The 15,250-nt window shown below is 40.6% G+C and overlaps 2 protein-coding genes across 2 annotated transcripts; both read left to right on the top strand.

Moving 5' to 3' along the window:
- The first annotated feature begins 9,466 nt into the window (after window positions 1-9,466).
- LOC129730597 (uncharacterized) lies at window positions 9,467-10,564 on the top strand. Its single transcript, XM_055690049.1, has 2 exons — window positions 9,467-9,608; window positions 10,049-10,564. Exon 2 carries the CDS (start codon window positions 10,063-10,065, stop codon window positions 10,468-10,470), a length of 408 nt encoding a protein of 135 aa, XP_055546024.1. The 5' UTR covers window positions 9,467-9,608; window positions 10,049-10,062; the 3' UTR covers window positions 10,471-10,564.
- On the top strand, window positions 9,468-13,375 carry LOC129730596 (heat shock protein 60A). The gene is made up of 4 exons (XM_055690048.1): window positions 9,468-9,608; window positions 10,594-10,759; window positions 10,819-11,676; window positions 11,740-13,375. Exons 2-4 carry the CDS (start codon window positions 10,595-10,597, stop codon window positions 12,439-12,441), a joined length of 1,725 nt encoding a protein of 574 aa, XP_055546023.1. The 5' UTR covers window positions 9,468-9,608; window position 10,594; the 3' UTR covers window positions 12,442-13,375.
- Window positions 13,376-15,250: the final 1,875 nt, after the last annotated feature.

Raw genomic sequence — 15,250 nt, 5'->3', positions numbered from 1 at the left:
AAAACAAATACAAATTGCTGATTGTCAGCTATGACAATTTGCTGTACATTCAGCAAAGCATAAATCAATTTACTGATTAACCAGTTAGTTCAAGGGAACCATGTTTCCCTCAGGCACCAGCTTCCATCCGCCCATCGGATCATAGCCAAATTACTGTTGAACTAGAGATGTATGATTATCATTTCAACCTTTAAGTTCATCTAGCCCAACAGTGACTTAGCTATGGTCCCATATCCGCTATCAGGAGCTTAGAGATGATCCCGTACCAGCTGCACAGCGATTTGGCGCGTTTTACTAATGTCAGCTTGACGTAAAATATTTTGACATATCAATTCTTTCGCTGGATTCCAGCAAACATTCATTTACTGTTTTCTGTTCAGCAAATAGATTTGCTGTATTTTTGCGAATCACTGAATCGATTACTGGTTTTCAGTAAATTTATCAATGAAATACTGGTTTACAGCAAAAATAAAATTACTGAACGAAATTCAGTAAACTGTGGAACTGAATTACAGTAAACTTTTGAAAAAAAAAATGCTGTGATTCAGTAAACAAGTGATTTGCTGATACACTTTCAGCAATGTACTTTGCTGAACCATAAAGAGAATTTTTGGTGTGAAGGGAACCATGTTTTCGTCAGGCACCCGATTCCATCCGCCCATCGGATCATAGGCAAATTACTGTTGAACTAGAGATGTATGATTATCATTTTAACTTTTAAGTTCATCTAGCCCAACAAGGACTCAGCTATGATCCCATATTCGCTATCAGGAGCTTAGCGATGATCCCGTACCAGCTGCACAGCGATTTGGCGCGTTTTACTAATGACAGCTTGACGTAAATTTTTTGACATATCAATTCTTTTGCTGGATTCCAGCAACCATTCATTTACTGTTTTCTGTTCAGCAAATGGTTTTGCTGTATTTTCGCGAATCACTGAATCGAATACTGGTTTTCAGTAAATTCAGGGTGGCCACTCAATATCAATTTTCAATTTCCCGGTTTTTTTCCCGGTTTTCCCGATGATATTTAGTGAAATTTCCCGGTGTTTTATTTTTAAAACATATGAGAAAAAAATCAATTTTCACATGCTTATTTGTGCCTTGCAAAAATAGTGTTACAAAACTATGAAAAACATTCCTCCTTCATCGTGTTTAGCTGTTTGTCGACTTTAGCAAGTACCTTCATGGTGATCTGCTGCACAATTTTCGCCCTCTTTATCTCCAAATCGTTGACAATCTTTGCCTTCTCGCGCTTTTTTGCTTCCTTCTGCATCTTTCTCTGTCAACCTTCTCTCGAGCTTGCAGTGCTTCTGTAACAGGATGCCAATGAAATGCGTGGGATAAATTCAAGAGTTGGGGCAAGGAGTTTTTGTCTTCTAGAAAAATGTCCTCAGGCAAAACTTCAAGCGGATTTTGGGAAGAAGAGCCTCAGAGTGACCAATGAAAAAAATGCACATGAAACTGTCTAGATGCATTTTGCAAAATGCATGAAACGTTGAGATCTGTTATTTCAAAACAATTTTTTTTTTTTCGAAAAACTTCGATCCTGGGACTTTAAAATTTTCGAGCTGGGGTCAATGTAATGTATAAGAAATTTTCTCATGGTCCGTAAAATAAATTCAACTGACACTCTGAATAAACAATTTGAAAAAAAAAATATTTTAGCTACTTTTTGTTTTTGATATAGAAAAAATCGGAGAAATCTTTAACAAATAGCTCTTCAAGGTGGCGTCTTCCCCCAACAAAATCAAGTAGTCAAAAGGTCCAACACAGAATGAAAAAATTTTTTTTGCTGCTTTTTGCTGCTTGTGGTTAAAATCATACCAAAAATCGGAAGTACAAACCGGGTAGCTCCGTTCCGGTCCGGTTCGAAATAAAATCGAGACTCGAAGTTTCCGGTCATATTTGACTTTTGATCGGATTCTCCCCGATGCGATGTCGAACACTATTCACAAGAAGTTTCAATACGCCTCCCGCGACGCTGATAACTTTTTGACTTCTTTAAAATCTGACAATATATGTTACGGAACAGTAAATTTATCCACCTGATCAAGCCTGATTTTATTTGACGCAGATCTTGCTGCGAAGCCGCTGTCGACTTTAACTGAAACCAACAACCAGCTTCCCCCTATCCGGCAGAATCATGCCAGTTAGGTAAACATAAAAAAAAACAGGGTCTCATGTTGACATTTCCTCAGAAACTGTTGAACAAATAAAGCGGCAGACATGAAGGAGGATGATTTTCCCGGCGTGAAGCCTAATTTCCCGATTTTCCCGTATTTTTTTCCCCGGTGATTTAAAATTCCCGGCTTTTTCCCGCTTTTCCCGTTTTTCCCGTTTTTCCGGTAAAGTGGCCACCCTGAGTAAATGTATTTATCAAAAATTCAAAAAATGATCTCAGCTATAGTATCGATACTTCTGGTATCGATATTTTTTGACCGATATTTTGAGTATCTCGATACTCTTGGTTCTTCGGGTATCGATACTGAAGTATCGATACTCTCCGTCGTATCGCCCAATGCTACTGTCGGTCCGGCTCGACAAGAAATCATTTTTGTGCATCCGTGCTACGAAACTGAGGAAAAACTTTAGAAACTGAAAAAAGAGGTGGAGCTTATCAAATGATCGCTCTGAGCCGGAATGAAGTCACACATATTTTTCAAGTTATATCATTCCACCACGTACGAAAAATAATTCATTCCTATTTTCATCCCTATATAAGAGCCTGTTTTAGTCGAAGCCGCTCATAATAGTTCTCAACAGCGACGACAGCAGTCCTCCCTTAGCAGCAGCGGGAGCGAGCAGTGGGTACCATCGATAGCGGATAGCGGCCACAACTGTGGCATGGCTGCGGATAAGCGTAGCAGTTTCAGCGGATCTCACCATCGATAGCAGCTGGGCCAGCAGATGCAGGTACAGCGGATACCAATGGCGGCCACAACTGTGGCATGGCTACGGATAGCGTTGCAGTTGCTCAGCAGTTGGGCCAGCGTATAGCGGCCACAACTGTGGCATGGCTATGCATAGCGTAGCTGTTGCAGCGGGTATATCAGCATCGATAGTAGCAGGGTCAGCTGATGCAACGACACTCCCTTCACTAAATACTGTTTCAGTGTGGTAACGGGAAGCATCAGCAGTAGGCTTGCATGAAGTGAATACATCAGCCAGCAACTTTCTTTAATGCCTATGCCATAGTAGACGCGAAAAGCGGCGCGAACCGATTCGCTCGGCCGTAGGTTAATGTACAGCTCTACTGATGGCTGTACATTAACCTACAGCCGAGCGAATCGGTTCGTGTCGCTTTTCGCGTCTATTATGGCAGAGGCCTAATGGGAAAGTTGTATCATTTTGTTCAGAAGAATATTATTGTCGGTAATATTACAGAGATGCGATTGCGTAAATCCGATTTTGAATTGAACAATTGTTCTTTTGAGAACAAATAAAACACTTATTTGAAGAGTTAATAGCTTTTGGTACCAATAGCAGTATAGTGACAGCCTCAGCGGTAGATGCAGATGCAGCCGGTACTTCCCTGAGGCCGATGTAAAGGTAAATGGGAGCAGCACGGCGAAACAGTTCGGGTTATGCTTAGACGCGCGTCATTTTTCGTTGTTGATATTCCCCACATGAAACGACGCGCTTTCGTATGATAGCGGTGGTATTAGCGGTAGATGCATTTGCCAACACTTCCTTCAGTGTAGCCGTGTCTAGTTTTCAATGTGAAAACACCTTTCTCATTGTGTTGACCGTGCGCCTTAGTCCTCACTATCAAGGTAACACAGAGATGTAAGATAAACACTACATCCTATTATAAATTGAACAATTGTCCTTATAAGGACAACAAATGAATTAATGAAGATTTAATTTTGAATAAGAATACAGTCAGGTTTTTTTTACGCGGTTTTTTTACGCGGATTTTTGAATTAACGCGGTTTTTTTACGCGGATTTTTGAATTACGCGGTTTTTTTACGCGGATTTTTGAATTAACGCGATTTTTTTTTTACGCGATACCGCGCTAATTCAAAAAAATTTTCACGAATTTCCGAATTAACGTGGGTTTGGAACCAGAAACGTTTAAGTGTTTATCTAGTAAAAGACTTAGTCCAAAAAATTCTCTCCGCCCACCGAAAGTTCCGGAATGACCGTCAAAGAGGACAATTAAATACTGTATTAAACACTGGTTCTAGAGTGTCTTGGGCTTTTTTCTAAAGCCCTTCTTGCTGGACTACTTTACGCGGATTTTAAAAAAAAACGTGTTTTTTTTACGCGGATTTTTGAATTAACGCGGTTTTTTTACGCGGATTTTTGAATTAGCGCGTTTTTTTTTACGCGGATTTTCGAAATAACGCGGTTTTTTTTACGAGATACGTATCCCCCGCGTAAAAAACCTGACTGTACTTCTCTCTGGAAGTTCGGCTACATAGGGATGTGAAATGAAAATCTATGACTGAAAAAAGTGAGAAAAATTTCAAATGCTAATAAATCGGTTAGTTTTCGATGGATTTCCTTCGTTTCTGCAGCATTTGATTAGAAAATCTTCTAAGATTCCTACCAAATGCATGAAATTGCAATTTTATCATTCGAACTATTGTACTATTGAAAACTCTTAAGCCTTGTCAAAACACAAAATTCGACCTCTGATTGGTCGTCATACCGCGCTTTCCCAAGCACGGTCGGCAGAGTTATGGACCTAGTAAATTGGGAATGCATCATTTGGCCTATATAAGAGCTTCATCAGATAATAAACAAACATTTCATCGGATATTAAATTGAACAACTTAAATTTGAAGAACACAAACGATTATTTGAAGAGTTAATATTTTCTCGTTTTGCGCTATAATCCAAAGTTAATTATCTTCATCTACATGCATACTCTGATTATTATTACGTGTTTGCGTCGCTTAGTGTTTGGCAACGATCATGCAGAACGCAAATAACGGCGCGATGCGATTCGGCAAGACGAAATCTGTTGAAATGTATAGCTCTACTTCGCTTTAAAAAGAGCTGTACATTTCACCACGCTAAGGCGAATCGCATCGCGCCGGCATTCGCGTTCTGCATAACCGTAGCCTTTGTTCCGTTCCCGTTTAATGATGTCGTATTAAATGTGCATATTACAATGCGGCAGCACTTCAACTTCTCATTTGCACAAAATTTAAAAATATTCAATGAACTTCATTCAAAATATCAGACAAAAAGAAATTACAATACTGCCAATGAACGGTCAACGTTTATTTACTATAAAAAATGACTGACACGCAAGCAGCCGGGTTATCTTTCTGGTAAAAGTATTCTACTTCAACCTTGCGGTCGTGGCTTTGCATACAACCTTCTTGTGATTTTTTTCTCTCGCCGGGTGTAGGTGGGTAAATGCCAGGCACGGCCCATCTCACAGTAATGATCTTTTTGCGAGACGACGCGGGTAAAATCTGGCTCATTTACAAATATCTGGCAGATTCTGAGGTTTATCTGTTTGTCTGGCGCGCAAACAGAAATCTGGAAAAATCCAGCATACTGGCAACGTTGGCTGTCATGTCCGAACGAACAAAACACATGCGCAAGAATGAGCTGTCGTGCGCAACACAAGACAGTTTCGTTACCTTGTGCAAGCTGTAGCTGTATGTGAGCTCTTATGAATAGCTCATGCATGAGGCTGTTAGAGTGAAAAGAGAGAAAAGTCGTCAGTATAGTGTCGCTCTCCAGTCATTTTCCTAAGCTTGGTCGCAGTCACTTTGAAGTGAACATAGTTTAGTTCAAGAATATGGATTATTTCCAGTGATTGACGAACTCCTGTGTTTTCACTTCAAATGACAAACAAAAAAGAAAGTCAAAGAAGTCATCGGTACGGCTAAATAACGATTTCTTGTGCTGACTTCAAGGCTGACTTCTACGAAAGGCAGAATCACGAAAAGAGAATTAAAAAAAGATTCAAGAAAGGCACGAAATGAAGAATTACAGAAGGCAGTATAACGAGTTGCGCGGAAGGCAGAATACAACTACAGATAGTTTGAAGCTTTACTGGTTACCAAAGCGACAGAAAATGTCTGATCCGAAAATCATAGCAAATCAATCAACAAAATGAGAAAAAAAATGTAATAGCGAGTGTTATTACTATTAAATCGCACGAAGAACAATAATCGAAGAAAAAACAAAATATGTTTGTGCATATTGCAATATGTGAACCAATGAATATGCACCCTTTTAAATTTTATTCAAAATGGACAGCTTCGATTGTGTACATTTCTAATAGTCACTTATTATTAGCTATTTATTTCTGAAAATAGGTATGTGTAACATATAGATGTGAGCTCACTGTTGTATCATTTTGAATTATTAAAATATATCCTGCGTTTGGATCCTGTTCGGACTTAAGTAAGGGGAAAACTACGATTGAATAATCCTGGCAGATCAGTTGTTCGTATGCGAAAGGCTGCCGCTTCCGCCGGTGGGTCGGTGGCCGGCTCGGACTGCGGAAACCACATCGGCCTTTTGCCCTCGAAAAACCAGTGTTACTATTGGGATTGCACTAGAAGGATCCACGAAAACAAACTACTTGACGTTGTGTGCGAGGTTGTATCACACGGAAACCATGACCACTTTGGGATCGATGGACTGGAAAATCTTTAAAGCGTTGAGCAATAGATTGCAGTAATGCTCCTTCAAAAATTATCAGAGAAGACAGTGCTGTATGAATCCAATCGTACGAATAAGAGCCAGAAAATTTTGAACTTCAAACTATGTACTTTAACAAGGTAACGTTAAATATAAACGAAGATGACGTACTCCACCATGCAAAACCCGGAATTGTTATCTAATGCCGATTGGTGGATGTGTAATAGAACATTTCAAACAGCACCAACTGATTTCAGCCGTCAGTTTACTTTTTACTTGGTCGCAAATGTCAAAAAACATATGCTGAATCTTTTTTTTAATACCCTCTACTGACCCCCACACAAAAATTAATCATTTTAAGCGTAGTTGGATGTGCTCGCGGACAACAGACTGAACGTAAAATGCAAATACATTCTATCTGAATTCGAAAAAGCTACACTCAGCGCGTTGCGAGAAGTATTTTCGATGCTGGGTTAAAAATCGTGATGTCTCATTTTTCCAAATAAATATAATAAACTTCAAAAGTTTCACCCGAGAGCTTCATTCTCCATTTTGAATTTGAACTTTTTTTTTTCAAACCGTTGCCATTTTGCGAAGAAAAATTCTAAGAATATAATCATGTGTACTTCAGGGTCAACGCGTGAGAGATTCTTTTTATTACTCTAATGAAATTCAACCAATGAAAAATTTCGACCGCAGTGAGCGTTGCGACCTGAAATCGAAAACACTTATTGAGTAATTCTGAAAAATTCTGCTTAATGCCACACAACAAAGTCAAATATCTCAAAAAAATCAGGACAAATGCTAAAATATAAATAATAAATCAGGACGCCCAAATAGGACTTCAAAATCAGGACATTTCCTACTAAATCAGGACGGAAGGTATCCTTAATCACATACAATCCAGTGCAAAAGCACTAGGTTTTACCTATAGAGCTTTCTACGCCAGATCTCACCAATACAGGCTTAGTCTGTATCCTAATAAAATCGATTTGTTTTCAACCAAAAAATCAGCTGATATTCAATTTCGAAAAATATTGCACTTATGAATCCTAGTTCATTAGTGTAACCTGTTTTAACAAACTTTGTTTTAGTGGAAAACCAGATGAAATAAAACTAAAAATCGGCTTACAACTTGAATAAAAGCTCGGGGCAGGAGGAATTTTTTGTTCCTTGTTGGGGACATTATACCACTGCGACCAGTACTTAGATCTATTGTGGTGAAATTTTTTGTTGCTACCAGCGTGTTGATTATTTGCAACCAAAATTAAACTTGCATTAGTGAAATCGACCACTAATACTAGCGCAGATAGGAAGGTCTATTAACGTCAGGGGATAAATGCAGAGTCTATGTTTATAATAAGAGTCCTGCAAAGATGAAACCAAAGGATCCAAATCAGTGCCAAACGAGGGTACTAATCGAGCAATGTAAATAAACAAGGAGATAATGTTAGGAGTGGATAAAAAGTGTTGTAATTGAGCGTAATAAATAATATGTGTTTTTCCGAAGTTTTACTTACACATTTTAATTCAACATTAAACCTGTACACTGGTTCACTTAAATTTAACAAAACATCACCGGTGTAATCTTTCAAAACTGTGTACCTTGTAAAGAATTTCAAAAAAATGATATTTGCTTATGCATGGTGAAAAACAAAACTGTATAGTTCTTGGCAACAAACGGCACAAAAACTGTGTTGCCGAAACGATAGATTTTCTCTTCGGGCGACTCTATATACACATAGACTCTGGTAAATGATGTCCAAGATCGTTAATTTCTTGCATTATGGTTCTACACTAGGTTCTACATAATGCAGAGTACCTCTCTGCAAAACATTAGTTCTCTATGACTTCATCAACCCCCCAGACGATAATAGGTAAAACATGACGATAATAGAGCTGGTACCCTACATAAATATTCAAAATTTAAATTTTAAGCTGAACTTGATCCTATTAATAATGCTTAGTGCACAGCGGTACGCAGTCAACCTCCGCCGCTAAAGCTATACGGTGTAACAAACTGATACCGTACCTTTAAAACCACACATCTACCGACTTCCAGAAACGTCTCCGCTGACCGGTAAAATGTCAACAAAACTATCGAACAACATCACACACCCAAGTATGATGACAGTTCTACAAGGTATGCCATTCACGTCAATGCATTAGAATTAGTGATCGTTATGAACTTTTTCCAATTTTGTATGAAATTTGAAATGATTTTGCATTTTAAACTAAACTTATAAAACATACTTTCCTGAAAAGTTATAGAAATGATGTTGAAACATGTTTTATTTGTGGGGAATACATAAATATGCTGCGGTTTAGGTAAAATATGCTAGTTTTCATCAATTTGCCGGTAACCTTTTTGCACTTTTCGTTTTTTCCTTGTACTCTAATAGCGCTTCTAAATAGAGTCGCTTATGTTTCATACAGTAACAAAAGTCATGAGCTATGACAATGACTAAGATTATGGTCCAACTATTAGAAATATAGCATTTTTATATATTTTATTTCGACATATTGTCGCAATTTTTCACACTAAATCTAAATTAATATAAATTTCTAGTGTGTTTCAACTGGAGATTCACTCTCCAACCAAAAAAATCAGATATAAAACAACATAAAACGAGAAATTTCCAAAAATGTTCTGAATTCCATACAAAACGCGAAATTTTTCATAACGAGATTTGTTTGTGTGCGTGGATAGACAAAAATGTAGCATACCTTGTAGAACTGTCATCATACTTGGATCACACACAAACAGTACGAACACAAGCACAAACAGACAGACCCTTCTTCGCTTGCTATATTCATTTTCATTCATTCTTCTACTGCCACACGAGTAAGCAGCAGCAACAGCAGCGGTCGCTCTGCTATATAACTTTTCTTCAACAAAGTGAAAAACGTGCTGGGTGTAATCACACAAAATAGTGCTTCAAAGCCTTTGAATAGTAGCGAGTTGAATCAACATTTATCTTATAAACGTTCAGGTAAGCGTGCTTTGGAAGATATTTGTGATTAAATTGATATTCGGGAAGCTAGGAGTTATGAAACCGATCCCTGGGAGGTGAAGTTAGGTTATGTTCCAGAAGGTTCAGTCGACCCTGAACTGCATTGATTGCGAAGTTGAAATGCTTCTAGCACGAGAACCGATATTGATAAGTGGTCAAAGTGCTTAGAATATATGCAGTAATCTTGGTACAGTTTGAAGCAAACGCCGATGAGCGTCCGTTCGCCGGCTAGCAGATTTTGACAGCCGCTTAGCAGCTGTTACGTAATGCAGCATGCAATGGCACACGCTTATGATGAAATTTCACTACCATGAATGTTTGATGAAAACTTTCATATACCTTGTTGCTAATTGAAGTTTTATTTCGAAAACTCGTCTGTCTTTCTCGGTTCATCTCTCGCTCGTGTAACACCTATTCAGGCTGCGCTGTAAAGATGTCCATCTCGAAGCAGCAAAAAACAATCGAAATACTTCGGGAAACGGAACGAATCGGAGATCAGATTCTTGTGCGCAAACAGGAACTGATTGATTTAGATAAACGAAGGCAGGAAACACGGGAAGCCACGCGTACTATAAGGAAAAATTTTCCACGAGAAGATGCTAAAGTTTGGATCACTGTGGGCTCGATGTTGATGAAGCTGAGCCGGTCAAAAGCGCTAGAATTGTTAAAGAAAGATGCAGATCAGATTGAGCTAGAGATTAAACGTATAAGAACCGAACAGAAAGTTCTGGTTAGTAAGCAACGCGATCTGGAACATGACAGTCCACTTCGAGGGTTCGATTTGAAACCATTGAGTAGTGCTGAAATCTCGGCGATTAGGGCTAATATTCCTGGCTTCTAGTCGTAAAATCATTTCCATCTATTTATTATAAGATCTATGATTAAGATATAAATGTGACTATGTATTTATTAATCCGAATTTTCCAGAATATTAGTTAATCCTATACTTTCACTCCTATTGCAGAATGCTTCGCCTGCCGACTATGTTACGTTGTTCTGCGGCCCGCCAAGTGGCGGCTGGTTATCGCGGTTATGCCAAAGATGTCCGCTTCGGACCGGAGGTGCGCGCTCTGATGCTTCAAGGTGTTGACGTCTTAGCCGATGCCGTTGCGGTTACAATGGGACCGAAGGTATGGTTTTTTGATTTTATTTTGGATTGGACTAACTAACAATTTTCACCATTCTGCAGGGTCGCAATGTAATCCTGGAACAGAGCTGGGGATCTCCAAAAATTACCAAAGACGGTGTCACCGTCGCCAAGGGTATCGAGCTAAAGTGTAAATTCCAGAACATTGGTGCCAGGCTGGTTCAAGACGTCGCCAACAATACCAACGAGGAGGCCGGTGACGGTACAACCACGGCTACCGTTTTGGCCCGGGCGATCGCCAAGGAGGGATTCGATAAAATTTCCAAAGGTGCTAACCCGGTGGAGATTCGTCGCGGTGTGATGCTGGCCGTCGATGCCGTTAAAGATCACCTCAAGACAATGTCGCGCAATGTGACCACTCCGGAAGAAATCGCCCAGGTGGCTACTATTTCTGCCAACGGAGACCGTTCTATTGGTGATTTAATCAGCGAAGCGATGAAGCGTGTTGGCAAGGATGGTGTCATCACGGTGAAGGACGGCAAGACACTGACCGATGAGTTGGAAGTTATCGAAGGAATGAAATTTGATCGTGGTTACATTTCGCCTTATTTCATCAACTCGAGCAAGGGTGCCAAAGTTGAATTCCAGGATGCACTGGTTTTGTTCTCGGAGAAAAAAATCTCAAACGTGCAGTCCATTATTCCAGCGCTAGAGTTAGCCAACTCACAGCGTAAACCACTCGTCATAATCGCTGAGGACGTTGACGGGGAAGCTCTGAGTACGCTGGTCGTTAACAGACTGAAGATTGGACTGCAGGTTGCCGCCGTCAAAGCACCCGGTTTCGGCGATAACCGCAAAAGCACTTTAACTGACATGGCTATTAGCACCGGTGGAATTGTATTCGGCGATGATGCCAACTTGGTGAAATTGGAAGACGTTCAACCTTCGGATTTGGGCCAGGTGAGTCAAATTATTCTGTCCAAAATAAAAAAAAATGTAACAAGTGTTATAATTATTTTCCAGGTGGGTGAAATCACCATCACCAAGGACGATTGCATGATGCTGAAGGGCAAAGGTAAAACGGACCAGATTACTGCTCGTGTCGAACAAATCCGTGACCAGATTGCCGATACAACTTCCGAGTACGAGAAGGAAAAGCTGCAAGAAAGGCTGGCTCGATTGTCGTCCGGTGTTGCTGTGTTGAAGATCGGAGGTTCTAGTGAAGTTGAGGTCAACGAGAAAAAAGATCGTGTAAATGATGCGTTGTGTGCTACTCGTGCTGCCGTCGAGGAAGGTATTGTTGCAGGAGGTGGCACTGCACTGTTGCGTTGTATCAAGACGTTGGAAGGTTTGACCGCTATAAATGACGATCAGAAAGCCGGTATTGACATCGTTCGCCGAGCGCTGCTTCAACCGTGCACTCAGATTGCCAAGAACGCCGGTGTCGATGGATCGGTTGTCGTTGCCAAGGTATTGGATTTGCAAGGAGATTTCGGATACGACGCCTTGAACAGTGAATATGTAAACATGATCGAGCGAGGAATCATTGACCCGACCAAGGTTGTTCGAACGGCTCTGACGGATGCTTCTGGAGTTGCTTCACTTTTATCCACTGCTGAGGTTGTCGTGACGGAAGAACCCAAACCGGAAGGTGCTGGAGGAATGGCTGGAATGGGTGGAATGGGCGGTATGGGTGGTATGGGAGGCATGGGCGGAATGATGTAATTTGATCGCCAATAGCATACATCTGCTAGGACTCCGAGTGATGAAGCTACCCGTGAGGATAAACCGCTACAAAAAACCTAGCAAGTTGAAACAAAAATCTGATCGGCATCCTCTCGAATACCGTCATCGTTTTCGGTAGTCAAACAAAATGCATTTATCTCGTAATTCAGCGTTTGATCTTCTCTCGCATTTTACGCATTTCTTTTTTCGCCACCGTCGACGGCGTTCAAAAGCAGAGTTATAAAGTTACGGATACTGTAGCTAGTAGTTACTATTAAGGACGAACCACAATCTTCCTTCCCACGATGCTGCTTTTCTATCAGCAACCGAAAGCGCGATTGTGATTATTCTGTGTTAAATGTCTGATAGAAGTGGACTGTTTTAAATTAAGGCAGTTGACCTAGCGAAGCTCTTCGTGGACGAAAGATTATTCCATAGGAAAGCTAGAGGAACAGAAAGAGGAGGCACGCGGAACGAGTGTTGTTTAGAGTATTTTTTTTTAAATTTCGTCTTGAGACATACCAGAGGGAAAAGTAGGATTCTAAGAACTATACTTTAAGTTCTCCGGTTGCCCCTTTCATTGTAACTGATTTTTTTTTGTCAGCTATGCATATAATTTTTCGTTACCGTACAAATTCTATCACAAGCAAGAGTGCGAACTTAGTCAGAGAGTAGTTGTAAAGATTTTTCTTTGTGAACGTGTATCTCCATAATGTTTGGTTATATAGAAGACAAGTAGCAGTTGTGTAGGCTAGTTTATAGATGGAAATAAACTGAAGAATCGTATTTTAGGATAAAACAGATGAACAAATGAATATGCAATTTATCACATACAAGAGCAGAAAGTTGGCACACACAGCAGAAGGTAAAGCCGGTATTCAAGCTGCATATATACTGAAAAGAAATTGAATATACATGTTTTATACAAAAGAAACACAGTTGTGTCGAGATTTTTATGTTAAGTTGAACATATCCGGAATCTCTTCCACTGAGTTAAATAAAGCAATGAAAAAGCAGTTGAAACACGTCTCTTTTATATAAGGGGACATCCACATACCACGTGGACAGATTTTTAACGATTTTTCGATGAGCACCTCAATGGCGGAACAACGGAAGGAGGCGGAAGAAAAATTAACCTTAGAGTACTTACAAACGATGAGAGTGCCCCCACTTCTCGATATTCTGAAGATCGAACGGGAAATTGGGAAAAGAGACTACCAGAGGAATAGATGGAAGGAGTTGTATACCCCTTTACAAAACGGGAGATCGGCTACAATTGCTGCATAACGTTGGTCAATACCGCCCACAAAGTCCTCTCCCAAAATCTGCTCCGCCGTCTTTCTCCTTTTTCAACAGGATTCGTAGAGCAGTACCAACTGGGCTTCACACAAGCACGCGCTGCTACGGATCTAATCTTCACTCTCCAGCAGATTCTTCAGAAATGGCAGCGTATCATACATTCGATCGAGACCAGCTAAGATAAATAATGCACGACGACGTATTTTCGGATGAACTGACATGTTTTATCAAAGCTGCCTTGGATCGAGTGATGTGTCACGTGTGCTCTCGAATCCCTTCGACACCACCCACCACGGCTCTAGGCTGCTGAAGTAAGTAAGTATTCCTGTTATTATTTGAATCAAATTCGTAGGTGACCAATACCGTTTGAGATCGGCCCATTATTTACATAAAGGTGTTCAAAACAATTCGAGTTATTTTTTGTTTTGTTTTGAAGGCCAAGCAAAAAAACTGCAATCGGTTAATCATATTGATGAATTGAATCAACACATCATTGGAAAAAGAAAAGATCAGTTGGAATTGACCTTCAGAGGAGACAGGATCGTTGTTGACTTTCCAAACAAATAGACTCGCTTAGTTGCATTGTTCGCTTCAACGTACGTACGCTTCACGTATTGCTAGCTACACGACTCGTGTACGGCGCGTGTTTTTTTCGATTTGGTCCTGTGCCGTGAAAACAATCGCCAGCAGGGGAGCAACTGAAGTAAGTTCCTCGCACCTCCGGGTGTCGGCCCCACCGCTTACAGCACGGAGCAGCATCTGCTAAGACAAAAGGCTGCAGATAAGCAGCAGGAGATACATCTCGCAGAGTGGAGCGGCTATTTAAGGTAGTTTTTTCTACTGTAACGGTTTTATTTGGGCCTGTAGGTTGGATTCTCTTGTCCAACATGGATGAAGAAAAATCTGACTCCTGCTATCCAGGAGACGAAATTTTGATGAATTCCCAGTCCGATCCAGGCGGGCACAAAACCTGATATAGGGTAAAACTGTATCCGGAAGGACTACGGAAGGGCCCCTGGACTGAATTTTTCCGGCCCAAAGTAAAGGCATTGAATTCAACGCAGATTTGTAAGGATATGGCCAGTTTTCAGTTGTGACCAAGATTACTAAAGTCCGCCCAAATAAACTGCGTGTTTTAATGTTAAACCTCAAACAAGCAAACGAGATTGCTGTTTGCGATCTTCTCACACTGGAGTACCACGTGAACACATCAGCTCGCGTAGTAAAGATCGACGGCGTGGTCACCGACTCGAGTTAAACCGTCGAGAATCTGCTGAAGACTGGAACCGACCGTCATAAGAATTCCAGTCTTGAGTCGGTAAAGATACTTGATTGCAAGCAATTGCACTCAGTATCGCTCAACAAGGGTGTACAAACTTACACCCAGACTCGTTTCGGGTGACTTTCGCTGGGTCTGCACGGCCGAGCTATGTGCTCGTGGATAAGGTGCGTATACCAATGCGCTTGTTTGTGCCGCGGGTAATGAACTGCATCAAATGCAAGCAGTTAA

Source organism: Wyeomyia smithii, chromosome 3 (genome assembly GCF_029784165.1).
Source record: "Wyeomyia smithii strain HCP4-BCI-WySm-NY-G18 chromosome 3, ASM2978416v1, whole genome shotgun sequence".
NCBI classification, from domain to species: domain Eukaryota; kingdom Metazoa; phylum Arthropoda; class Insecta; order Diptera; family Culicidae; genus Wyeomyia; species Wyeomyia smithii.
Note: the sequence above shows the minus strand (reverse complement) of the source record. Positions and strands in the feature narration are given on the sequence as shown.

Coding starts and splice junctions, on each gene's coding strand:
- LOC129730596 (XM_055690048.1), top strand. CDS start 10,595: ATGCTTCGCCTGCCGACTATGTTACGTTGTTCTGCGGCCCGCCAAGTG. Junction 10,760..10,818: donor CGGTTACAATGGGACCGAAG/GTATGGTTTTTT, acceptor ACCATTCTGCAG/GGTCGCAATGTAATCCTGGA. Junction 11,677..11,739: donor AACCTTCGGATTTGGGCCAG/GTGAGTCAAATT, acceptor ATTATTTTCCAG/GTGGGTGAAATCACCATCAC.
- LOC129730597 (XM_055690049.1), top strand. CDS start 10,063: ATGTCCATCTCGAAGCAGCAAAAAACAATCGAAATACTTCGGGAAACG.